The sequence below is a fragment of the Ahaetulla prasina genome, chromosome 2, assembly GCF_028640845.1.
Source record: "Ahaetulla prasina isolate Xishuangbanna chromosome 2, ASM2864084v1, whole genome shotgun sequence".
In the NCBI taxonomy this organism is placed as follows: Eukaryota; Metazoa; Chordata; class Lepidosauria; order Squamata; family Colubridae; genus Ahaetulla; species Ahaetulla prasina.
In genome coordinates this window covers 36,250,086-36,275,511 of record NC_080540.1, presented here as the reverse complement: position 1 = coordinate 36,275,511, position 25,426 = coordinate 36,250,086, and the positions used below count along the sequence as shown (strand labels likewise).

The following is a 25,426-nucleotide window of genomic DNA, read 5'->3' as shown; positions in this document are numbered from 1 at the left end:
TATACAGTTGTGTAAATAAAAGGGGTTTTGCTGGGACCAAGACTCTGCTTCATGCTTTTTAAGGAAGCCTAGGTCAGAACAGACAGTACATTATAGAGCAACAATCTCAAATGGGCTAAAGTATATGTCCCAAATTTGGGACCCATTACTCATATGGGATTCACATTTAACAAAGTTGTGGCCACTTCAGTGGTGCCATGCGGCTATGGTCAACTGTAGTTATGCTATCATCATTTCTGACTACATTTCCCAGAAATCTAAAGTTTGGGTGATGCAAGGGAAGATGGGAGGCTCCCTCTTTCCCCCTCCCTCTTGTCCCTCTGCCCAATTGGCTGGTGGCAAGAACCAATAAACGAGCGGAGATTGGTTGCTTTGAAACCAAGGCCACACGAAATATCTTGACAGTGGCGAGTGGCGAGAGAAGGACGAGGGAACGATGCCTGCTTGGTGAAGTGGGGCTGGCCAGTAGTGAATGGGTGAGCTCTCTTCCTCACTGGAGGATGAGCGTTCTTGGGGATACACCAGAATGGAAAGCAGGGATGCAATTTTCCTCATGGCCCTTCTCTGCCCAGCAAAGTGGCAGGCAGTTCTGCGGGGAGGAGGAAGAGGAAGAGGAAGAGGAGGAGGAGAAGGAGAAAGAGGAGGAGGAGGAGGAAGAGGAAGAGGTTTCCTTAGGGCTCTGCTGAGAATTGTGAAGGGAAGGGAAATCACGTCACCCTATATTATAAATGGAAAGAAGGATGACCCATGGGACATCTAGTTATTGTTAAAATTTCAGAAATACTTGTTTATTTTCTGGAAATTACCGGATAGTTATAAATACAGTTCAATCAATCTTTTTCTCACTCCTGACCAAAGATAATTGGTTATATGACAGCCAATGCTGGTTATTCGTACCGCTACCTTTCATGAGGACTTTAATGTAGACAGTGTAGGGAGGTGATAGCACCACAAATGGCCTCCAATAGCTTTTAAAAATCACATTAGATGTGAACTCCTAGCGGCATAAAAGCATTTTCAAGGACTTTTCCTAAGCCTGACTATGACAAACACTGCAGAGTCCTGAAGAGATCAAAGCAATCATCACAGCGGGTCGAGGATTCCCATTCAGACGGCTTCATTAATGCAAGATGTTCAATGACAAAACAATTAAATATTTCCAAGGTTGTTTTTAATAGCTTATGCAACCATCAAATGTGTGGGTATTATCCCCAGTATTCAAGACAGCCTGTTTTATTAACATTTTGCAATTCTTCCCCAGGGCTATGACAATATAAATTTTGGAAAGACAATTGATTTATTATCTGGCTAAAATAAGAATGCTGTAAAGGACACTGGACCAGAAGCTATTTTAGCAACCTGAAATTCCCATATAATTTCCCAACTTCATCAGAAAAAAAAATAACCCTTTCCAGAAGAGACTTTCTTATAACAAAGGGAATTAATTATTGTGTTATTGAAACCCAGTCTCAAGATTCAGTTTGTGGAAATTTTGTTAAGGTCATCTACAGAAATGAAGGTGAAAAAAAGGCAAAATATAGCAGCATCTTTCAGGTGTCTTGTTTTAGGTAGTGACCATCTTATCCTCTAGATTTTGTTGATTTATATTTTCTAATATCCCTCATTACTGGCCAAGATGCTGGGTATCTGTTCAACCCCAGATCATAGATTTCCCTCTCCCAACTTCATGTGAAATGGACCATTGCAGAGAGGGTACAGGTAGTCCTCAACTTACAACCATTTGTTTAGTGACCATTCCAAGTTACAACGGCACTGAACAAAGTGACTTATGACCATTTTTCAAACTTACAACCATTACAGGATCCCCATGGTCACCTGATCAAAATTCAGATGCTTGGCAATTGATTCAAATTTAGGACGGTTGCAGTGTCCCGGGGTCATGTGATCACCTCTTGCAACCTTCTGACAAGCGGCATCAATGGGGAAGCCAGATAAACTTAACAACTGTGTTACTAACTTAATAACGGCAGTGATTCACTTAACAACGGTGGCAAGAAACATTGTAAAAGGGAGGGGAACTCACTTAACTGTCTTGTTTAGCAACAAAAATTTGGGCTCTGCTGTGGTTGTAAGCTGAGGGCTACCTATATAAAGTTAACAGAAAATGTGTTTGCTTTTCCAAAATGCAGCCATTTTGATATAATTATTCAAAAGAATTCCAATGTAAGAACATTCTGTGGCAAGTAAGAGAAGAAACTGAAAGTGGGGTTTTCCTTGAATATATAAAAATGACCAAAACTGGAATAAATTTATTTATTTTTATTTTATTTATTGTTCACACTTTTATACCGCCCTATCTCCCTAGGGACTCAGGGCGGTTTACAGCCATATAAAAACATATATATATACAGAATAAAACATTAATTTAAAAAACTTATTACATAAGGCCGAATATTTAAAATAGAGATATAAATAATAAAACCCCATTAAAACCAGATTTAAAATGTAAACATTTAAAAATTTAAAAATTCTAGTCCAGTCCTGCGCAAATAAATAGATGTGTCTTAAGCTCGCGGCGGAAGGTTCGAAGGTCAGGAAGTTGGTGAAGTCCCGGGGGAAGCTCGTTCCAGAGGGTGGGAGCCCCCACAGAAAAGGCCCTTCCCCTGGATGTCGCCAGTCAGCACTGCCTGGCCGACGGCACCCTGAGGAGTCCCTCTCTGTGAGAGCGCACGGGTCGGTGAGAGGCATTCAGTGGCAGCAGACGGTCCTGTAAGTAGCCCAGCCCTAATTTCAGTGGGAGATTCTATTTTTTCTATCCCTAGCTTCCACATGCTCTTTAGAAGACCAGATCCTGAAGATGAAACTCAAATACTTTGGCCACCTAATGAGAAGGAAGGACTCACTGGAGAAGAGCCTAATGCTGGGAAAGATTGAGGGCAAAAGAAGAAGGGGACGGCAGAGAACGAAGTGGCTGAATGGAGTCACTGAAGCAGTCGGGCGTGAATTTAAATGGCCTCCGGGGGATGGTAGAGGACAAGAAGGCCTGGAGGAATGTTGTCCATGGGGTTGTGATGGGTCAGACATGACTTCACAACTAACAATAACAGCTTTCACAAGTTTATATTAGAAGGTTAAGAAAATAATCTGTACTACAGCCTGACCTAGGTTGAAGGCAGACACCATCTGAGCAGCCTAGCAGAAAGGTCTAGAGAAGGCCACTAAAAAAGTAATCTTGCTGAAAATAAAAAAAAGTAAAGAATAAAATGAGATAGCAGGTAGGTCTGATATGCTGTTAAGTGTTAAGTGCTACATCACATCAAAGAACAATGCACCTACTAACCTGCAGCATGCTTGACTGAGTAGTTAGAAATACTATTTCTTGCTGTCTACTGAGCACTGGAGTGGCTGCCCAGCAGATGCATCAGAACTACTACTAAACAACATGAAGTATAGTCATTTACACTGCAGATACAAAATTGAGCTTGGAACTGTTGACAAGCAAAGTTTGAACTTTAGGATAGAAACCATATTGTCACCAAAATTTGCAATTAAGGCCACAGGTGGCATGACATTATATATTCTGCAATATTGGGACTGTCGGTGAGTCAACAGCAGGTCAGAGGAGGAGCCGCTGCGGGACAGAGTTGACAGCTGCTCTATAAAAATTATGATTTAAATTGAGTCGATTTAAATCAAATCTTTTTACTAGTGATGTAAATCATGATTTAAATCGTGATTTAAATCAAATCCCACCTGCTTTGCAAGTCATAAAGTGGCGTTTTATCTGGGTAACTTTTTTTTTTTTTTTTAAAAAGAGCTTTATGAATCAACAGCTGTTAAACTACAAAACATGGAGAAAAGCACCTTTATTCGGATTTATAAAGATGCAGAAAGATTTGTATTAAAAGAAATACTTGTCTCAGTATCATTTGGGAAACTACCTTCAACATTGTGTTTCAGTTCTCATACAGTAATTCCAAGCCAGCATCCCCTGTGAAACTATAGAAGTGGAAACCCAGTTTATAATAGCAGCACATTGCTACTATTTTATTGATTGTTGTGAAAACATTTCCTATCTATTAAGAAACAAGGACAGCAAATATATTTTGCTATTTAAAAAAAACAACAACCAGCCTAGTATTCATTTTAAAATATTGGCTGTTCACATAGTTGCTACCACAGAGAGGTAACTGGGAGATGCTTAAATTTTCTTAAATGAAAAATTAGTGCAATTCACAGCTGGATGGTTATATTAAAAACCCTCTAGACAACAACTTTAAACTGCACATGTACATAGCTGATAATAATATTTTAAGGAACATATAGGAAGGAAGATAAGAATCCAACTTACTGTCCAAAGCATCTGTCTACCTACCCAATGATGTGTAAATTGGCAAAATATGCAAATATTTCATGTGACTCCTTTCAATTCTACTATTCCCACCTGCAGCAAAATGAATCGTGATTTTTACCAGTCCTTTTTTTTCTGCAGGGGATTCATAAAACTCTCCACAGGCAGCCCTGATCTTCCTTTCTGTTTCATCCTACATGTTGCGCCTGATCAGAAAGACCTTTAAATTTTAATGGGTATCAGTTAGGGATGTCCTTGCCTAGCCATGTTTTTGGCACTCAGCCCTGAAACAGTAAGTATTAGGCATGGAATTCTGGTCTCTTTGTCATCCCAGGGTTAAGTATACACAGGCCCAAATTCATTCACATCATCAATAGTAAAACCCTTCAGCTTACATTCCTTATGAGCATTTTAGGGAATGACTTTAAGGGAGTATTGAAGTGGCCTAGAGGTGGAGCTCTCGCCTCACCTTCAGGAGGTTGTGAGTTTGATCCTAGGTTGTTGTTGTTGTTAGTTGCACCGTTCCTCCAGGCCTTCCTGTACTCTACCATCCTCTAGAGTCCATTTAAACTCATGCCTACTGCTTCAGTGACTCCATCCAGCCGCCTCGTTTCTGTTGTCCCTTTCTTCTTTTGCCCTCAATCTTTCCCAGCATTTGGCTCTTCTCCAGTGAGTCCTTCTTTCTCATTAGGTGGCCAAAGTATTTGAGTTTCATCTTCAGGATCTGGCCTTCTAAAGAACAGTCAGGGTTGATCTCCTCTAGGACTGACTTGTTTGTTCAGCTTGCAGTCCAAGGGACTTGCAGGAGTCTTCTCCAGCACCAGAGTTCAAAGGCCTCAATTCTTTGGCGCTCAGCCTTTCTTATGATCCAACCTTCACAGCCATACATTGCAACTGGGAAAATTGAGAACTGATCCTAGGTAGAGGCAGATATTTCTCTCTCTGGGCACAATGAGAATATATCTGCTGAACAAAACTCTGCATTGGCAACAGGAAGGACATCCGGCCATTAAACATTCTGCTAGCTCCATTCAAGGGATTATGAGGTCTTTAAAAGGTGTGTGTCATTTCAAAAATGATGCAGACAAAATGTTTTGAATTTGTCTAACCACAGCACTTTCCTATTATTAATGAAAGAATCTATATCATGTTTAGCTCATTCATTCATTTTATATAGTCATCCCTCTCAAATACAGGCACTCCTCAGTTTACACGTAAATTTGAGCCCCAAAATTTCTGTTGCTAAGCAAGACAGTTGTTAAGTGAATTTTGTCCCCATTTGATGACCTTTCTCGGTTAGTTGTTAAATTAGTAACATAGTTGTTAATTGCATCTGGTGTCCCCACTGACTTTGCTTGTCAGGTCGCAAAAGGAGGTCACGTGACCTTGGAACACTGCAACTGTCATAAATATGAGTCAGTTGCCAAGTGTCTGAATTTTGATCATGTGACCCTGAGGAAGCTGCAATGGTCGTAAGCGTGAAAAACGATGATAAGTCACTTTTTTCAGGGCCATTGTAACTTTGAATGGTAACTACGCTAATGATGATTAAGTCAAGGACATGACTCTGGGAAGCTTATGATAATTTTTAAAAATCATTAAAAAAAAAAAAGAACAGCCATTAACACAACCAGGAAAAGGCTCCATCATACACACAGGGGCCCAAGATTGGGAATGTTAGGTTTTTTTCATGATCCTGAAAAAATTCTTTAAGAGTTACATTAAAAACACAAAGCCAATTAAACATGTACAGCATTACATTACAGAGAGTAATGTTTAACAGTGGTAACTCTACCGATGCATTCAGAAATAAATCCTATTTAAATCAGTGGGATTTTAGTATTAAGTATTTAGTAATTAAATACTTTGGTAATTAATTTAGTATTAAGCACAAAGGGCACCATAGGCAGAGAAGCCTGGAGAATTGATAGATCATTAAACCACCAATTTCAACACTCTGCCATGATATGCCTAAAGCACAATGGGATATGACATTCATTTATAATTTGAATAGTAGGCAGTGGAGCTGAATCCCAATTAAGTGGGCATCAGGTTGCAATCGCAGCACTATTTATTTTTTAATTAATTAATTAAAAATTAAATAATTGATTAATTTTACAGGGCTTATAGGCTGCTCCAGTCACCCCGAGCAGTGTACAATTCCATCTCTGTAACTTGGATTCCAAAGAAAATAAAACTAAAATAGAATAGAATAGAATAGAATTTTTTATTGGCCAAGTGTGATTGGACACATAAAGAATTTGTCTTGGTGCATATCCTCTCAGTGTACATAAAGAGAAAAGATACCTTCATCAAGGTACAACACTTACAACACTTAATGATAGTCATAGGCTACAAATTTAATGATACAACACACTGATAGTCATAGGCTACAATTAAGCAATCAGGAAACAATCAATATCAGTATAAATCGTAAAACTATAATTCAAAAATCTCATAAAACTACAATATTAAGACTTAGGCATTTCCTATTGCACTTGTTTCTAGTGCATTGGCAATTGAAATCTCCTAACAATTACCTCTACCATATCTACCCTAACAACTTTTGCTTCATCCACTGATTGCCTTTTCAAGCACTTTATATCAGGGAACATTGCATCAGGTCATGGTAGTCACTTCCATTTCATTTCATTATTATGCAATTATGACAAAGTAATTATCATTTTTCTACTTAGAGTGTTTTTATTTTACTTTGAAGCTGTGGTGGCACAGTGGTTAGAATGCAGTATTGCAGGGCTAACTCACGGCTCACTGCCAGGAGCTCAGTTCTGACTGGTTGAAGGTTGACTCAACCTTCCATCCTTCCGTGGTCAGTAAAATGAGGAACCAGATTGTTGGGAGCAATATGCTGACTCTGTAAATCACTTAGAGAGGGCTGTAAAAGCACTGGGAAGTGGTATATAAGTCTAAGTGCTATTGCTACTGTTATTTATCTCAGGTATCATCTGAAATGGCTCTCAAAGCATGGAATTTAGAAATCACAAACATCTCCTTGGTTGTATGTGAGAGAAGACAGTGCATGATAGTGCATGAGAGCCAGTTGGTCTAGTGGTTAAGGCACCAGGCTAGCAACCAGGAGACCGTGAGTTCTAGTCCCATCCCAGCCACTGGGGACTTTTGGCCAGTCACTCTCTCTCTCTCAGCCCACCTATCACATAGGATTGCTGCTGTGGGAAAGATAGGAGGCAGAAGGTGTTTTGGCTATGTTTTTTGAAGCCACATTGGCACAGTGGTTAGAATGCAATAGTGCAGGCTACTTTTACTGTCTGCCAGCTGCCTGCAATTTAGCAGTTCGAGTCTCCACAGCTCAAAATTGACTCAGCCTTCCATCCTTCCGAGGTGGGTAAAATGAGGACCCAGATTGTTGGAGGCAATATGCTGACTCTGTAAACAGAGGGCTGTGAAGCACTGTGAAGCGGTATATAAGTCTAAGTGCTATTGCTATGTTTGCCACCTTGAGTTATTTGTAAAAGTAATAAAACTGGGCTACAAATAAATCAATACATAAATGTTCAGATAAATAAATAAGAAATGTTCTCATAAGCCTATCATTTAAAACTCACAGTCTCTGTTTAAATCTGCCCCTGGCTTGTTGGGGGACTTTTTGGGCTAGTCCCTAGAGAAAAGTTAAATGTAAGAGTTTATTCTTACAGGCAATTAGTCAGCTCCAAGGTGAAGGAGGCGGTTAATTATCACAGTGGCAGAGACATCTCTCTTGGGGGCTTCATGTCTTTGATCGCCAGTGGGAGGCTGTGACATTCTTCCCAGTCTGGCCCCTGCAGAAACTACAGAGTCTTTGGTCTCAACCAACAGAGCTAGAATCAGAGGGCGTTTGCAAAGATGTGCAAGTTGCTCTCCAGAGAGTCTCTCTCTCTTTGATCAACTCTTTGCAATTCATGTGCTTTGTTGTTTCAAAAAGCTGTTTGGTAGGCTGCAGGTCAGTAATCCTGACCCCTCCTTCTCTGCCCCCTTAGTATTTGTCCCCTCCTAAATTTCAGTTTTGTTAAATTTCAGTTTTCATTCATCCCAAATTTCCCACTATTTCCCAGCTTAAGGGGCCAGTTTGATTTAGTGATTAAAGGCAACAGGCTAGAGAGCAGGAGACTGTTAGGCATGAAAATCAGAAGATATTTTCAGCTATTTTCTTTCTTTCTTTCTTTCTTTCTTTCTTTCTTTCTTTCTTTCTTTCTTTCTTTCTTTCTTTCTTTCTTCCCCCCCTCGGCTGAACCCATCTTACAGGATTGTTGTGGGGGAAAAGAAGAAAAGGAAGGAGTATTGTGTAAATTCGCTGCCTTGAGTTACTTATAAAGGAATAAAGGCGGGATTAAACAAAAAAAAAATCTAATAACTGCATTGAGCGGGGGATCTCGCGTTCCGAGGGAAAGAGAGAGGCGAGCCCTTACCTTCCCCGCTTTTTTTGCAGGATTCCAAGTACTGCTTCCCGCTCCTCTCCCCAAAAGCCACCCGATCGAGGTACCCATCCTTTATCCGCCTTCTCTTCCGATTTCTTTGCTAAATCACTCCAGGTTAAGCCAGAAGGGGAAGAATCAAGACAAGGGGGTGGGGGGGAAACGCGCCGCGCCACGCCGAGGTGGGGCGGGAGCAGGTGAGGTAAGGGCAAATACCTCTTAAGGGTGGGGGCTTCATTTTCGCAAACAGTCATGTGCGGCGGCCGCGCGCGCGGAGAAGAGGGAGGAAAAGGAGGAGGAGGCGGTGGCAGCACTGAGCTTGCGCAGTCAGGGGTGGGCCGTTCTGCTTGTTGCTGCCGCTGCTGCTGCTGCTGCTGCACCGATCGAGCGCTCTCGGTGCCGCTGCAGTTGGTGACTCGCTTTTCAGCACCTTGGAGAGCTCCTCAGCGCTGCGGCTTTATTTCCTTTGCAAGGAGGAAAGGAGCCAGAGGGAAAAGGATAAGGCGCGGCATAACCTCTTCGGTTCTCCCGATATCCCCACAAGAAAGACAGAGAGTGAGTGAGTGAATGAGAAAGAGAGACCTGGAGGGACCGAACCGGCCTCCCTGGATGAAGAGTAAGCTGGCGGGCAGCAGCCTTTGATCTCGCTCTCCTTCTCTCCCTAGCAGCTGAACCCGCCTGGGGAGGCAAGAGTTAAAGCCATAAACCCACGTAAGCTTGGGGAAGACAGCGGCGGTGCGTTCTCCGCCGTCCGCTGCCTCCGCCGCTCTTCGTTGAAGGCTCCTTTCCTCCACCCCCCACCCGATCGGCTGGTGATCTTCTCGCTCCTTTAGCTGCGATTGCGAAAGCAGGCAGGAGGAGCCGGGGAGGCATTGAAGGAAGGGCGCCAGAGCAATCCGTCCGGGCTTTTGTGCCGCTGCCCCAGTTGTCTCGTTCTCACCCGCCGAGTGCGGGCACTAGTCTGCGGCCAACATGCTGGACCCGTCGTCCAGTGAAGAAGAATCCGATGAGATCGTGGAAGAGGAGAGCAGTAAGGAAGTGCTGGCCCCAGCAGCCTCGGGAGCTCGGCTCTCTCCCAGCCGGACCAGCGAGAGCTCCGGGGGCGGCGGTGGCGGGAGTAGCGGCGGGCTGCAGCCCAGCAGCCGGAGCGGGAGCAGCGTCCGGCCTTCCAGCCCGAGCCCCTCGGTGGTGAGCGAGAAGGAGAAGGAAGAGCTGGAAAGGCTGCAGAAGGAGGAGGAAGAGAGGAAGAAGAAGCTGCAGCTTTACGTTTTCGTCATGAGGTGCATCGCCTACCCCTTCAATGCCAAGCAGCCCACCGATATGGCACGGAGGCAACAAAAGGTAAAGTCTTGCTAAGGGGAACAATAGAGGTAGGCAGGCTGGCGAGGCAACCTGACCTGCCCAGTGAAATATCTGGGGAGGGTCCGAGGCATCTGGGTATGAAGAAGTCAGAATTCAGAATCAGGACAAAGAGTGGGGACCGCGGAAAGTTTCTCCAAACAGACTGTGTCCGGGACCCTTTTCTTTGCAAGTTTTTCTGCAGGTTGAGGGGCAGTGCTTGGTAACCAGAGAGTTTATGTAGTGCTGTGAGATCAACTCTCTTTACAAGATCCTCTGGAGGAAGGTTGTTAGCACTCCCCAAAGCTCAAGGGAAAAGCAACTTGTATTTGGTGTGTGTGTGTGAGAGAGAGAGGGAGGGAGAGGGAGTGACAGAGAGAGAGAGAGAGAGAGAGAGAAAGAGAGAGGGAGGGAGGGAAAAAGTCTGGCACCTCTGTGAGATCTCATTCCCTGGGAGTTAAAAACACCTCAAACATTTGCTGGGACTCTAAGTCTGCCCCCTGGGTAGCAGCTATTCTCTGGCTGAGAGTAGGGCCGATGCTCTTGCCAAGTCAAGGTCTGAAAGCAGCTCTCCTGGTTCAGGTCCATCGGTTTGTCCACGGGGATGGAACCTGAGCAGAGGCTGGGTGGCGTCTGCAGCAAGAGAATGCAGCAGGAGCCAAGGAAGCTGGAAGGACATCAGGGGGACACAAGGCCTCACATCCATGGGAATCGTAGTACTTTCTGGGAGAGGCAGAGAGTAAGCTGGAACCCCGGAGAGTTGGGGAGGGAGTGTAAAACAAATCCTCAGCAGGACCAAGAAGTCCAAGCGTTACTGGTTATTGCATCGGCAGCATTCATGTCAGCGAGAGGTCAGATGACCTATTGCCTTTCTTGGCTGCTTTTCCCCTTGTGGCCTTACATAACTGCAGCTAATGCTAAAAGAGGGAGTTGGCATTTTGCTCCAATCTCTGTATGCCAAAGGAGAAGAAAAGCAGTGGGTTAGAGGGAGCTTTGAGACTTATCCTTTGTCCTCTGCCGTTCCCAAAGAGTTCCCCGTTTTTCTCAGGATTTTCCTGGGAGAAATGGCCAATCCATGGCTCTCCTGGAAGGTTATGCCGATACACTGACCTGCTGTGCTTATGCCATGGAGAGAACCAATTATTTCTGGGATGTTTCTGTGTCCTTGCTGAAGATACTCTAGGCATAACACTTCTTGCTGCAGTGTTTGATCTCTAACAATAGTGGAACATGTTTCACATTAGTTCACTTCACTTCTTCTCGTCCCCCTCCCTTTGAAAGCAGCCTGCACAGATGGGTCCTGCAAAATTCTATGGCCAGACACAGCAATGCCTGTAGAGTTAAGTCTTGTGATCTTGATGGCTCCTAGTAGTAAACATACAGTACACATACACTAAATTTAAATAACACCGAAGAAGCTGTAAAAACTAGAATGATCCAAAAGGGGAATGTAAAGGTTCATATATTTGATGCTTCACTGCTATCCATTCTTTCTGGGGGAAACATGTTTAAAATATCTGTATTTAATTCTATATTCCATAGGATTGGTATTTTCTACTGAACAGTTGGTCTTTTGAAAATAAAAAGTGATTTCATATTAGTTTTTTGTTTGGTATGTCCTAGAAACAAAGCAGAAACGAATGCTGGAGGGTTTTTACATTTGAAATCAGACTTAGGTAAGGAAAAACAATAAATGATTTCCCCCAAGGTCAGCCAATGAATTTGTGGCATATTTTTATCCTAGGATGTCTTACTGTCGAACTCAAAGTAACATTCCAGTTACTATTAAAAAGTTAATATTTGTGGCCAGTAAGTCTCACTGAACGAAATGGGATTTTTGTGGGGAGGAAGTACATATAAGGTAATAACTTTTATAGCGAAAGTCTGGGATATAAGGGAAACTTTCCACTGATATATTGCAAAGCCATCGTTCAGAGAAGACTTTTCCACTATTAATTAGACCAAGGTATGAACTGTTTACATTAAGATGCTGGGACGATGATTGTTTACATCCCTTCAAATTGCTATCAAAATAAATGAGAGAACATTTAAAAAAAAAAAGAAAAATAGCAAATTCTTCTGTTGTCTGTCCCAGTCTTTGCCTTGTAAACAGCCATAGACATGAAAACATTGGATTTATATTCTGGTACCCACGTAAGTGTTTGCAGGGCAGAAAGCTGAGTAATCCCACTGCTTGGCCTGCAAAGTATGTTTGTGCTCATGTGTATTTTTTTTTTTTTTGAATGAATAACAGCTTCCTATTAGGATATACAGAAATGCGCTTCTCCAATCATAATGCTTAACATGACCGATGGGATGGACTGAAAGGAAACTACTAGCAAACCCATGTCTTAAAATGGAGAAAACTAATTCAAAATTAAAGAGAAAGGCATTCAGGTAGACTCTGACACAGGCAGAGTCACTTGTTTTGTGAAACGGGTGACTCTATAAGATAGATAGATAGATAGATAGATAGATAGATAGATAGATAGATAGATAGATAGATAGATAGATAGATAGATACAGTGGTGGGATTCAGCCAGTTCGCACCACTTCGGGAGAACCGGTTGTTAACTTTCTGAGCAGTTTAGCAAACTGGTTGTTGGAAGAAATCATTAGGGTAGAGAACCAGTTGTTAAATTACTTGAATCCCACCACTGGATAGATAGATAGATGATACTGGAATAGATAGATAGATAGATAGATAGATAGATAGATAGATAGATAGATAGATAGATAGATGATACTGGTATAGATAGATACATAGATAGATAGATAGATAGATAGATAGATAGATAGATAGATAGATAGATAGATAGATAGGCAGGAAGGCAGGCAGGCAGGCAGGCAGACAGACAGACAGACAGTCAGACAGACAGACAGATTTAATTTGGCAACCAATGAGAAGGACACCTCTCAGTTTTAAGGGAATATTTGAGGAAATGAATTGGGCCCAGGAGAATCAGGAAATTCTTTAGCCAACTATGGAACTTACTCATCAGATATTAATTCAATCTAACTCACACGGTGATAAGATTTTAAAAAATGGTGACTTAAAAAAAGAGTATCACTTTGAGCATCCTGAGGAAAAACAGGATATAAACGTGACAAAAATTTATCTGTCACAGATAAATTTGGGTGAATGTTTTTGCCAAAGAAATCCAGGAAACTTATGGCTGCCTCTTCCCATATTCCTATTTTCCAGTCAAATGAATCTCTAGTGCATTTGGGTTTTTTTTATAATTATTGTCCTACCAAATACAAAAAAATCACATTTAGATTCAATTACTCTTTGAAAGTCTAATTCTGAGGAATGTAGATTAGTTTTATTTCTGCCAATGACCTTTCTATACCAAAATGACTCTAGGACATATTGATGAGGATGACATTCATTCAGCTCTGTCACGCCACAAAGCTATTATTAGTTCATTCAAGCATGAGGAAGTGGGAAAGCATATCAGGTCGACGCAGTTTGAAGATTTTGATGTGGACAGAAAGCCAGATTCTTACATATGTTTCTTAGCTGTGTGTCAGACCCTGATAATAATACCAATTAAATTTTATATCCTTGTCTTGGAATGCCTGCATTGTGCAATAATATGTTATGGCAAAGTTATATTTTCTCCATTCATATGTTCTTCGTGTTGGGTAGAGAAAAATAAAAGGTGGAACATTCATTAGGTTTTGCAAAAATAATAATAATAATAATGTGGTGATGAACAAAACGGATCAGAAAATTTGGCCTCCATATTTTGGAAGACTTTGATTCAAAGATCTGATAAACCATGATCATTGATTGGCCTTGACTTGCAATTTGTAAAGTCGAATGTTACCTGTTGTGTTGGGCTGCTGTAAGAAGGAGGAGGGGGAAATGCTATATCTACCATGTACATTGTGTAGCTGAACAACAGTCATGTTCAACAAAAGTCAATCAGGTCATGGTGAAATGAGAACTAGCATTGTCAGAAGCAAAGAGCTCAGGAAACTTGACCAGGGGGAAAAAAGCAATGTTGAACAACATGAATATACTGTATGTATCCTTGTACTGAATCAAAACAACAATAATACAATTCATATCTCAAAGTGCTGTCTAATCTAGCTAATTGTAGTTCTTCAGGGTTTTTCAGATATTTTTCCCTTCAGGTCAAATATGAGGTTTCTTTTAACTAGAAAAATGAGAGGTTGACTTTAGGATATTACATGCAGGATGCATATGTGCATGACTTATTTATAAAATCATTCATAAGGGTTGCAGTTTGAATTTGATTCCACATCTCCTTTGGAGTACAAGAGCAAAAATAGAGCATCTATCTGTACCCCTTTAAAATAGCCACATTTTCCCCTGGGATCAGAAGCTGCTAGCCAAATGTGGGGGAAAGATGCAGCTGCTTTAATAAGTTGCAGACAGCTGCTATGTTCATGCATTTACAAGGCTACTTTTAAATCCAAAAACAGTGCACAGCTCTAAAAGGGATGTTAATCTGTTCATTTCTGTTTTTAAGACAGGCGATCTTTCTTACCGACAAATTAAAAAGTGAAATGAATTCACTTTGTGGTTTTCCTATGGTGTACCCAGTGTTACATTTCTTTTATCCCAATCAATCAAAGTTTGGACAAGCTGAATGGTATTTTTTTTTAGATATTTTAATAGGGATTGTGATGAGAGCTCATGTGCTGTTTCAAACAGATTGATTTTAGAAATATATTTGCTACAGTAAAATGACTCATTTGTTCCAGATCCACTTGGAACTGTTGACAGAGATTTTAGTATTCTGAGACAGAGTCTTGGCTTTGTTTTAGTCAGGTTTTTTTTTCTCCTACACATAGCTTTCTTCCCTTCCCCACCCAAATTAAACAGTCTCTCCCAAGGAAGGCAGCTTTTGACACATGAGCACACAATTGCTAAGCAGCAGTTACACTGTTGTGCTTATTGATTAGGGACATGCCACCGAATAGTGCAATTTAACTTCTTGTCTCCTTTAGGCAGACAAGGATTACGGTCCTTCGCATCAGTTGCAGGTTTCTTAATTTATCAGGTACTTACTAAATTCATGCTCTAACTCTCCCAATACGTAGCACTCTGTATTGCTCGCAGCCATACAGTACTGATAAAATACAACATGCTAATGAAACATTGGAGAAAATAAATTTAAAAAGACATTTACACCTATTTAAAAGCTGCTTGGTTTTTTTTTGTTTAAAGACATCTTAAAACCAAACCACTTGTTGGAATAATACAATTTCTTCCTCCGGGCAAAAAGAACAACAAAGAGAAGGGAAGGAAATTCCAGAATTAGAGACCAACCACCAAGAAAGTCCTTTTTTGTGTTGCTGCCAAATGGGACTCAACAGATGGTGGGACCAAAAGAAGGGTTTAAATTCTTGGGGAGGTTAACCCTGAGCAGACCCCTTCTTTCAAAAACAACAACAACAACAACAACAACAACCCTACATGATGCTCTAAGAGAGGGGTGTCAAACTCACGTTGTCACAGCTGCATCATGTGATGTAGCAGGACTTTCCCTCCCTTTGCTAAACTGAGTGTGGGCCAGCGACAGGTTTCAGCAGGTTCTGACCAGTTCTGGAGAACCGGTAGTGGAAATTTTGAGTAGTTCGGAGAACCGGTAGTAAAAATTCCGACTGGCCCCACCTCCATCTATCCCCTGCCTCCCAAATCCCAGCTGATCCGGAGGAAATGGGGATTTTGCAGTAAGCTTCCCCTGAAGTGGGATGGGAATGGAGATTTTACAGTATTCTTCCCCTGCCATGCCCACCAAGCCATGCCCACCAAGCCATGCCACGCCCACCAAGCCACATCCACAGAACCGGTAGTAAAAAATTTTTAAACCCACCACTGGTGTGGGCATGGCCAGTGCATGATGCATCTGGCTTGTAGGCCAGGAGTTTGTCAGCCCTGCTCTAAGGCGTGCAACATCCTTTAAGTCAGGGGTCTCCAACCTTGGCAACTTTAAGACTTGTGGACTTCAACTCCCAGAATCCCTCAGCCAGCTGGCTGAGGAATTCTGGGAGTTGAAGTCCACAAGTCTTAAAGTTGCCAAGGTTGGAGACCTCTGCTTTAAGTCATAATCATGAATTGCACCTCTAAAGGATTATGGGCAAGTGAAAGGAATGATGAGATGAATTGAAATGGTCATAAATGAAGCACTTGCTTTATGTTATGAACCATAGTTCCTGATGAATTAAATCAAGTAGTTTTCAGTCAAAAAAAAAAAAGGGAAAACTGAATAAAATTACTCTCTAATTCCCCGTAGTGAAACACTAAAGAGTTTGTTTGAGAAGCATAACAGCTAAGTGGGAAATCAACTTTAACCAGGAGTTTTTCTACAGTTGTCCAGCTATAGTAGAAGGGCTATATTCTCTGTATGAAACTGCTAAGCTTAGCTCTGGCAGGAGGCAGCGCTTGGAACTTCCTCTAAATCAGAGCTGGAGAAGCTCTTGGACGAGAGGCATCAGAGGAAAAAAAAACAAAACCAGAAATTCCAGTTTCCTCTTTAAAAGTACCTTTGAGTCCTCTGAATCCCATGGAATGCCATTATGGATTGTCAGCATCACTACCCCAACTGAGATTCTTGCTAGTTTTTTCAGCGAAAAATGGAAATTTTCTCAGATTTGACATTTGTAAAAGTAGAACGAATTTTCATGGATAATAAAACTTTCTTCTCATAGTCTGCTAAAAACAAAACAAAAACCTGTCATAATGAGTTGTCAATTTTCCTCTACAATATTGATTTCTTCAATGTTTTACTTCATCAGCTCAGCATGTGTTCAGAATTTATTTATTTATTTATTTACTGTATTTCTTCCTATCCTGCCCTTTATTAGTTATACAAATAATTCAAGGCGGCAAATATTTTCCAACACGCTTTCCTCCTCCTAGTTTCCCCACAACCCTGTGAATATGGGTTGTGACTGGTCCAAAGTCCTCCAGCTGGCTTTCATGGCTAAAATGGGACTTGAACCCAGGGTCTCCTGCTTACAGAGAGTCCTCAACTTATCACCAAAAATGAACCCAACATTTATGTAGTTAAGTGAGACATTTTTTTTTATGAAAAAATTTTTTTTGGACAGACGTACATAAAAACAGCTTCAATACAAATACAAACAGTGCGTCGGTTGGTTGGTTACAAATTTTTTGTGCAATTTCACCATCTTTATAACGTATAATTTATCTAATTTTACATTTTACCAATCTAATATATATCCAAATGTTTTAATCAATTAATCATTTATTAAACTATAAGTGTTTCCTGCCTCATTTCATATAAATTGTTCTAAATTTTATATTAATTATATTGCATCATTCATTTCATCATCTTGAATCAGTATGTCTTTCGACAGTTCTTACTTTATAGAAACCTCTATCAAACTTCATTTACATATTTTTTTATCTAACCATTGATAAAATAAATCCCATATCTTATAATATTGTTTATCTTCCTGTTTTCTAATTTCAAATGTCAATTTACTCATTTCAGCACATTCCATTATTTTCTTAATAACTTCATCTTGTGTTGGTATTTTCTCATTTTTTCCAATTTTTAGCAAACACAATTCTAGCCGCTGTTACTACATTCACAATCAAATATCTCAATTCTCTATTATAAGTTTCAGGTGTGATTCCCAGTAGAAAAACCTCTGGTTTAAAGTCTATGTGTTTTTTTTATCATTTTTTCCATCCACGTGTGGATTTTAGTATGTTTAGTTTAAGTGAGACATGTCCCATGCTTGTCCCATGTTATGACCTTTCTTGCCACAGTTGTTAAGTGAATCACTGCAGAGGATGAGTTAATAACCCAGTTGTTAAGTGAATCTGACTGTCCCAATGACTTTGCTTGTGAGAAGGTCACAAAAGGTGTTCCCATGACCTTGGGACATAGCAATGGTCGTAAATATGAACCAGTTGCCAAGCATCTGAATTTTGATCACAGGATCATGGGGATGCTGCAAAGGTCGTAACTGTGGGAAACGGACATAAGCTACATTTTTCAGTGTCATTGTACCTTCGAACGGTCACTAAACAAACTGTTGTAAGTTGAGGACTAACTGTAGTAGGCTAGTGCCTTAACAATTATTTATTTATTTTATTATTTAAATTTTTATACCGCCCTTCTCCCGAAGGACTCAGGGCGGTTCACAGCCAGATAAAAAATACACAATAATACAATATAAATACGATATTGTAGTATCTATAATTAGACCAACTGGCTCTGCCATATGACAACCTTCATTTCTCCACCATTTTTTATTTATTTATTTACATTTATATCCCGCCCTTCTCCGAAGACTCAGGGCGGCTTACAGTGTGTAAGGCAATAGTCTCATTCTATTTGTATATTTACAAAGTCAACTTATTGCCCCCCCAACAATCTGGGTCCTCATTTTACCTACCTTATAAAGGATGGAAGGCTGAGTCAACCTCGGGCCGGGCTTGAACCTGCAGTAATTGCAGGCTGCTGTGTTCTAATAACAGGCTTCTTACAGCCTGATCTACCACGGCCCCTAATTTGAAAGATACATAAGACATTTATAGAATACCCATAAGTAACCCCTGACCTTCCAGGTGTTTTTGGAGTACCTTTCCCATGTTCCCTATCCAGTGGTGGGATTCAGCTGGTTTGCACCAGTTTGGGCGAACCGGTTGCTAAATTACCACCACCCCCACTATCAAAGTGGATCCTGGGCACTGCGCTGCAATGGAGAAACAGGCAACGGAGCAGCCGGTGCGAGGGAAGGAGAAGGCTGCTTTCCCTCTTTCTTCTCCCTGCTCCTCCTCCTTCGCTAGTGCTGGCCGCTCCGTTGCTCATTTCTCCATTGCAGCGCAGTGCCCAGGATCCACTTTGATAGAGAAGGGTGGGTGGGTAATTTAACAGCCTGTTTGCCCAGGGTCAGGTTGGGCCACACCTCTCATGACAGCCAACCTGACCAGAGGTGGGTTTCAGCAGGTTCTGACCAGTTCTGGAGAACCGGTAGTGGAAATTTTGAATAGTTCGGAGAACCGGTAGTAAAAATTCTGACTGGCCCCACCTCCATCTATTCTCTGCCTCCCGAGTCCCAGCTGATCGGGAGGAAATGGGGATTTTGCAGTAAGCTTCCCCTGGAGTAGGGAGGGGATGGAGATTTTACAGTATCCTTTCCTCTGCCATGCCCACCAAGCCACGCCCACGGAACCAGTAGTAAAAAAAAATTGAAACCCACCACTGCACCTGACCCTGGGGGAACCAGTTGTTAAATTATTTGAATCCCACCACTGTCCTTATTCATCGGTCTACATCAGGGCTGTTGAACTCGTATTCCGCAGGCTGGATGCATCACGCCCTGGCCACACCCACACCTTGTTTAGCGAAGGAATCACGATATATCACATGACGCCGCCGTGACAATGTGAGTTTGACTCCCCTGATCTACTTGATTTAGAGTGCCTATCTTCTAACAAAAGATTGTATTAGGAGTGAATAGAGGCTAATAGTCAGGTTGCAGATCATATTCCAGGAAAATGACACACATTCTCCAAAGAATCCTTCCATATGGAGTGAGTGGTCAAATAAGACACAATGTAGGTAAATGACATAAGCTACTTTTATGCTTTCTGGGAGTCCTATATTTCATGAGCTCTTGGAAACCTCAGATTAAATCATTCCTGAAATGTGAAAGCTGAACTAGATGGACCTTAATTTGGTTCTACAAAAACATTCTTATGTACCAACTTTATAAAACCACATTCTATTTTGTGATCATGTAAAATCCCTTGCTCTCCAACTACTAGATGTTATGTGAACAAAACGTAAAATACTAGCAGTGCAATAATGTAATTACATGCACTTTGAATAAATGCTGACAGCAAATATTAAAGGATTGTGGAAATGTTAGAGATTACCACTTACATCAGCTTTGTAATATTCATAATTTATCCTTTAAAAATAGGGAAAAGCTATTTCTTTAATGGACTTGCTTTTGAAGTATGCATATTTCTCATCTGCTGAGAATGTTTTTTGACTAGAGGGAGGATAATCCACTCTAAAATATGTAACAGGCAAGATTGGTTATAGATGCGGGAACTTTACTAATGTGCACAATTGTCTTGAGCCTTCAAAGAGAAAACATAGCAGCCAGCAAGGGGATTGCAGGCTGTTGAAATAACCTATCGCTAAAGATTTTCATAGTCGTCCTAATTGTCATAATCATCAAAGCACTTAAACTCTACACTCATCACTAATGCATTTCAAAAGGATTTACTTAAATAAAAATATAAATAGGCTATAGTGGGGAAAAAAATCCGAGAGGATAGGAAGAGGTGCAGTAATGTACCAAAGCAAATTATAAGGCCAACTGGTAATAGTTTGGTTTCTGGGATCTAGTTTCTTCTCTGGGTTAATAAACGCTGTAAATTTAAGTACTGTTTGCAAACTGGCTGGGGCTCTTCATAGTTAATGCTGTAGGTTTGTTTTTGTTTTTTGTTTTTTTTTAAATCCAGAATTGGATGTTGAAAGCATGGAGTTAACTGAACTATTTAATTAATTGGGAGACACAGAAGTGCAACCTCCTTCTCAAATGGCTCATTCAGCTGCTAGCGATGATCTGCTTCATTGCAATATTGGGGGATGAATTTCCTCCAAGATAAAACAGCTTCAAGATATCTTGGATATGGCTCTGTCTCTCTCTCCCTCTCCCTCCCCCCACACTCTCTCCCAGTCTCCCCTTTCCAACCAGTCCCAACAGAAAGAGAGAGAGGAAGGGTGGAAGAGAGAGAGGGAGAAAGGGAGAGAGAAGTGGAAGGGAGGGGAGGGAGGGAGAGGGAGGGAGAGGGGCGAGGGGAGGGAGGGAGGGAGCGTGGGAGAGAGAAAGAGCATTTTCTATAATTTATGGCTTGGTTCACTTAACATGTTTTGCTCTGAAGGCTTCCCCTGCCTATTCACAGAGTTGTGTGATCAGAATTGCAGAGGCTGGTCTAGGATGTGGGCAGTGAATGAACTAACCTGTTCCTGTTTTTGTTTTTTTTTGCTGGAGAGTGGATTGATGGTCCAATGATCCACCCCTGTTTGATTTCATATTCATAGTTGCTGCTGGGGGCTGTTGATTGTGACATATAGAGACAGACCACCTTTGTTAGGAGGGATCATTTCTTCATATTTAAAACCTCACCTTACTATCTAGAACAGGGGTGTCAAACTTGATTACATTGAGGGCCGCATCAGGGTTATGTTTGACTTGGGGGGCCAGGGAGCCATGGCCATGGCTGCAGGAGACCATCGTGGTCAAAAACGGAGCCAGGGTGGGCTGTGTGCAGCTTCCCCGAGCTCTGTTTTCACTGACAAAGGGTTGCAGGAGGTCATCAGGGCTGAAAATGGAGCCTGGTGATAAGTATGAAGCAATAGCTAAGCTTCTGAATTTTGATCACATGATCATGAGGATGCTACAAAGGTTGTAAGTATGAAAAATGGCCATAAGTCACCTTTTTCAGGGGCGTTGTAACTTTGAATGGTCACTAAATGAACTGTTGTAAGTCGAGCACTACCTGTACTCCTAGTCTAGTAATTCAAGGCATTCAAAATAGATTCTGGTTCCTTGACTGGGAATAACGACGATGTATGCTGAACCTCTTTAATAATGGATCAGCTGTTCATTTATTTCCAGTTAAAGACTGAAGGGAACATTTTAAATATATATTAAATATGCACTAATCCCCATTTATTGACAAGGCCTGCAATTAAAAACGTATTTTGGGACGAGCGATTGAGCAATGCCACAGTTTGAGGGACCACTATCAGCAGCACTCTTCAATGAAATTGGAAAGGAGGGGAACAATTCATATATTGGGGGGTGTCATCCAGTGGTGGGTTTCAAATTTTTTTACTACCAGTTCTGTGGGTGTGGCTTGGTGGGAATGGCATGGCTTGGTGGGCGTGGCAGGGGAAGGTTACTGCAAAATCCCCATTTCCTCCCAATCAGCTGGGACTTGGGAGGCAGAGAATAGATGGGGGCGGGGCCAGTCAGAGGTAGTATTTACCGCTTCTCTGAACTACTCAATATTTCCACTACCGGTTCTCCAAAACTGATCAGAACCTGCTGAAACCTACCTCTGGTATCATCTCTCTCAGTCTGGTATGAAGCAGTGTCTTAACAAGCTTTAGAATGCCTTTAGCGTTGTTTGGTAAAACTAAGGAAATCTGAGTTGGGTTTGACATTATTATTCAGAGCGTAAAGCTTCTTCCCTGTTTTTTGAAAGATAAAAGTTGACTCATCTCTTCTTCCCCCACCCCCCCAGATGAGGTCGGAACCATTCAGTCAAAGTGGATGATTAATCAGAACTTGTAGGCAAGAAGTTAGATTACTTTAGGGAAGATGTTAGCCGTGGCATCAGGAAATCATGTTATTCCAACACAGTATAAAAGAGAGTAGGTTTCACATGGCAAGAAGCAGATTTTTCTTATAATCAGTTGTGAGAAATAGGTGTCTAGAGAAATTGGCACAAATAATTCACAAATGGTATTCAGGCACTATTGCCTGGATTACTTTTGTTGGTTTTCTTGCTGGGATTTAAATACATATGCAACATTTCATATATATATATTTTTTAAAAAAATCTAGACAAATTTAGTGATGCCTCTGGTGATGTATCATTTTAAACCAGAGCCAATTTCATTCAGTTCTCTCATGTTGAATGAAAGCGCGCTAAGCATGAAATGCCATGTTGGAGATAGACAAGGTGAAAATATTCCAGCCGTTCCTTTTACAGCAACCTTACCCAGCTTAACGTAACTGCACTTTAAATATTTACCCTTCTCCATCTTGAGAAAGCAACAAACCAAAAATGGGGAATGCAAATAAATTACCTTTCAGCCCAAGTTTCTGGTGAATTGTTTTAATATGACTGTGTTGTGGGTTAGCAGTTAATCATTTATCATGAATTATTGTCTTAGAGATATAATCAATAAAACAATTGCACTGTAAACACTTCTTGAGGCTATTCTTTTATCCACGGAACAGATTTCTCTCTTGTAGAAGATTATTTATAGCTCTAGTCCACATATTGCATATCTGCATTGCATTCTTAAGCTTCTCCTATCCTGTATTAATGCCACCTTGATTTTAAGCCGTCTTAAGAAAATACTGTCAGGATTGGAAAGCTTCAGCAAGCAACCTGCCAGGTGTTCAATCTGGATTGCCAGTTGTTACAGAGAGAGGGGAGGGGGAGGGAGGAAGAGGGAGAGGGGAGAGGGAGGGAGGGAGGGAGGGAGGGTGAGAGGGGAAGAGAGAGAGAGAGAGAGAGAGAGCGCACAAGATCATCTATGGGATAGCTGTGAATAATATTCTAGGCATCTATCTATTGGGTAAAGATAAGATAACTTTAATTTTTTTAATGCCCATATTAAAAATGAAGTTTTGTTGCCTGCTCTTGAGAGAAAATGTATATTTACCCAAACACATACATAACATATATATTCACATACTATATTATTTACAGACCCCTCGCATCCTGGACATAAATTGTTTCAATTCCTACCCTCAAAACGACGCTATAGAGCATTGCACACCAGAACAACTAGACACAAGAACAGTTTTTTCCCAAATGCCATCACTCTGCTAAACAATTAATTCCCTCAACACTGTCAACTATTCACTAAGTCTACATTACTGTTACTATTAATCTTCTCATCATTCCTATCACCCATCTCCTCCCATTTATGACTGCATGACTGTAACTTGTTGCTGTATTCTCATTATTTATATTGATTGTTTCCTAGTATGGTTTGATTGTTTATTTGTACCCTATGACTATCATTAAGTGTTGTACCTTATGATTCTTAATGAATGTATCTTTTCTTTTTATGTACACTGAGCATATCCACCAAAGTCCTGCTAGATATATTTCGAAACCTCCTCCCAGACAGGAGCAACAGAAACAGGCTGTAAAGTGGGTGTGTGGGGTCTCTAACAATGCTTTGAGCTCTTAGCACTTATAAGCAGTATCTTGAATAACGGGAAGTGAGCGTCCTATAATCATCTCGGCTGTCCTTACCACTCTCTGTATCGACCTTCTATCTGAGGCACTGCTAAAAGGTAAAGGTAAAGATTCCCCTCGCACATACGTGCTAGTTATTCCCGACTCTAGGGGGCGTTGCTCATCTCCGTTTCAAAGCCGAAGAGCCAGCGCTGTCTGAAGACGTCTCCATGATCATGTGGCCGGCATGACTCAACACCAAAGGTGCACGGAACGCTGCTACCTTCCGACCAAAGGTGGTCCCTATTTTTCTACTTGTATTTTTTACGTGCTTTCGAACTGCTAGGTTGGCAGAAGCTGGGACAAGTAATCACTGTCCATTTTGAAGGCAAAGCAGAAAATGGAAACCTGAGAGTTCACAAGGTTGATGCTATATGGAACAAAACTGAATCTGGATCTTCTGCTTTGGATACCATAAAGCCCCCTCCCAGAAGGTAACAAGGAAAACAGGTCATGAAGTGGATGTGTAGCATCCCAGATAACCCTGTGGAAAAAGTCTCCTGACTGGATGGCTCCAATCAAAGTGATAGAGGAGTGATCTTCTTGATTAGTTGGGGTAAGTTTGATTATATGCCTTGTCGGGAAGTTGAATCATCCAGGCTGTTAACCCAGCCACCTGTGGATTAGACCTATGCTCCTTTTGATTAGTGAAGGCCTCCTGGAAGATGACATATTATTGGGCTCATGTAGCGATAGCTTCATTGAAAGGGGAGGGGGTGATTCCACCTGCAGTGAAGGAGGTGGTGGTATTTCCTCTCCTCAAGAAGACATTGCTCAGAAATCCATTATCCATCTCTGGGCATTTTTAATTCAGCTTTCAGCTTTTACTTTTTTGAGAAGGTTGTCAGAAAGGGGAGAAAATGGATTATCTAGACCAGGAGTCTCCAACCTTGGCAACTTTAAGCCTGGAGGACTTCAGCTCCCAGAATCCACCAGCCAGGAAAGCTGGCTGGGGAATTCTGGGAGTTGAAGTCCTCCAGGCTTAAAGTTGCCAAGGTTGGAGACCCCTGATCTAGACCATTTTCAATCAGATTTTAGGTTGGGACATCGTACAGAGATACCATCAATATCTCTGTTGATTCTGATACCATCATCTGCAGGAATTATGGGTGATGGAGGGGGGGCAGGGTTTATTTATAATGTCCAACCAACAGAACACTGTTTGTTTGTATGTCTTTCTTAACTTTCAGCTCCCGAACAAGAGTAGGCAGCAACTATGGCCAGAAACGTCTTTGCCCAGATCCAATGAGGCTGTGCAGATGGTTGACAACTAACTCATATTTATGATGATTTCAGTGTCCTGGGGACATGTGGTCCCCTTCTGAC

At 41.4% G+C, this 25,426-nt stretch overlaps 1 protein-coding gene across 2 annotated transcripts in view; it reads left to right on the top strand.

The window, feature by feature from the left end:
• The first annotated feature begins 9,266 nt into the window (after positions 1-9,266).
• Positions 9,267-25,426, top strand: part of CADPS (calcium dependent secretion activator) — a 445,851-nt gene continuing 429,691 nt past the window's right edge. For both annotated transcript variants that reach the window (XM_058171468.1, XM_058171467.1), the window contains exon 1: positions 9,267-10,083. In XM_058171468.1, coding sequence (XP_058027451.1) covers positions 9,715-10,083 — 369 coding nt within the window. In that variant the 5' untranslated portion in view covers positions 9,267-9,714. The remainder of the gene's footprint in view (positions 10,084-25,426) is intronic.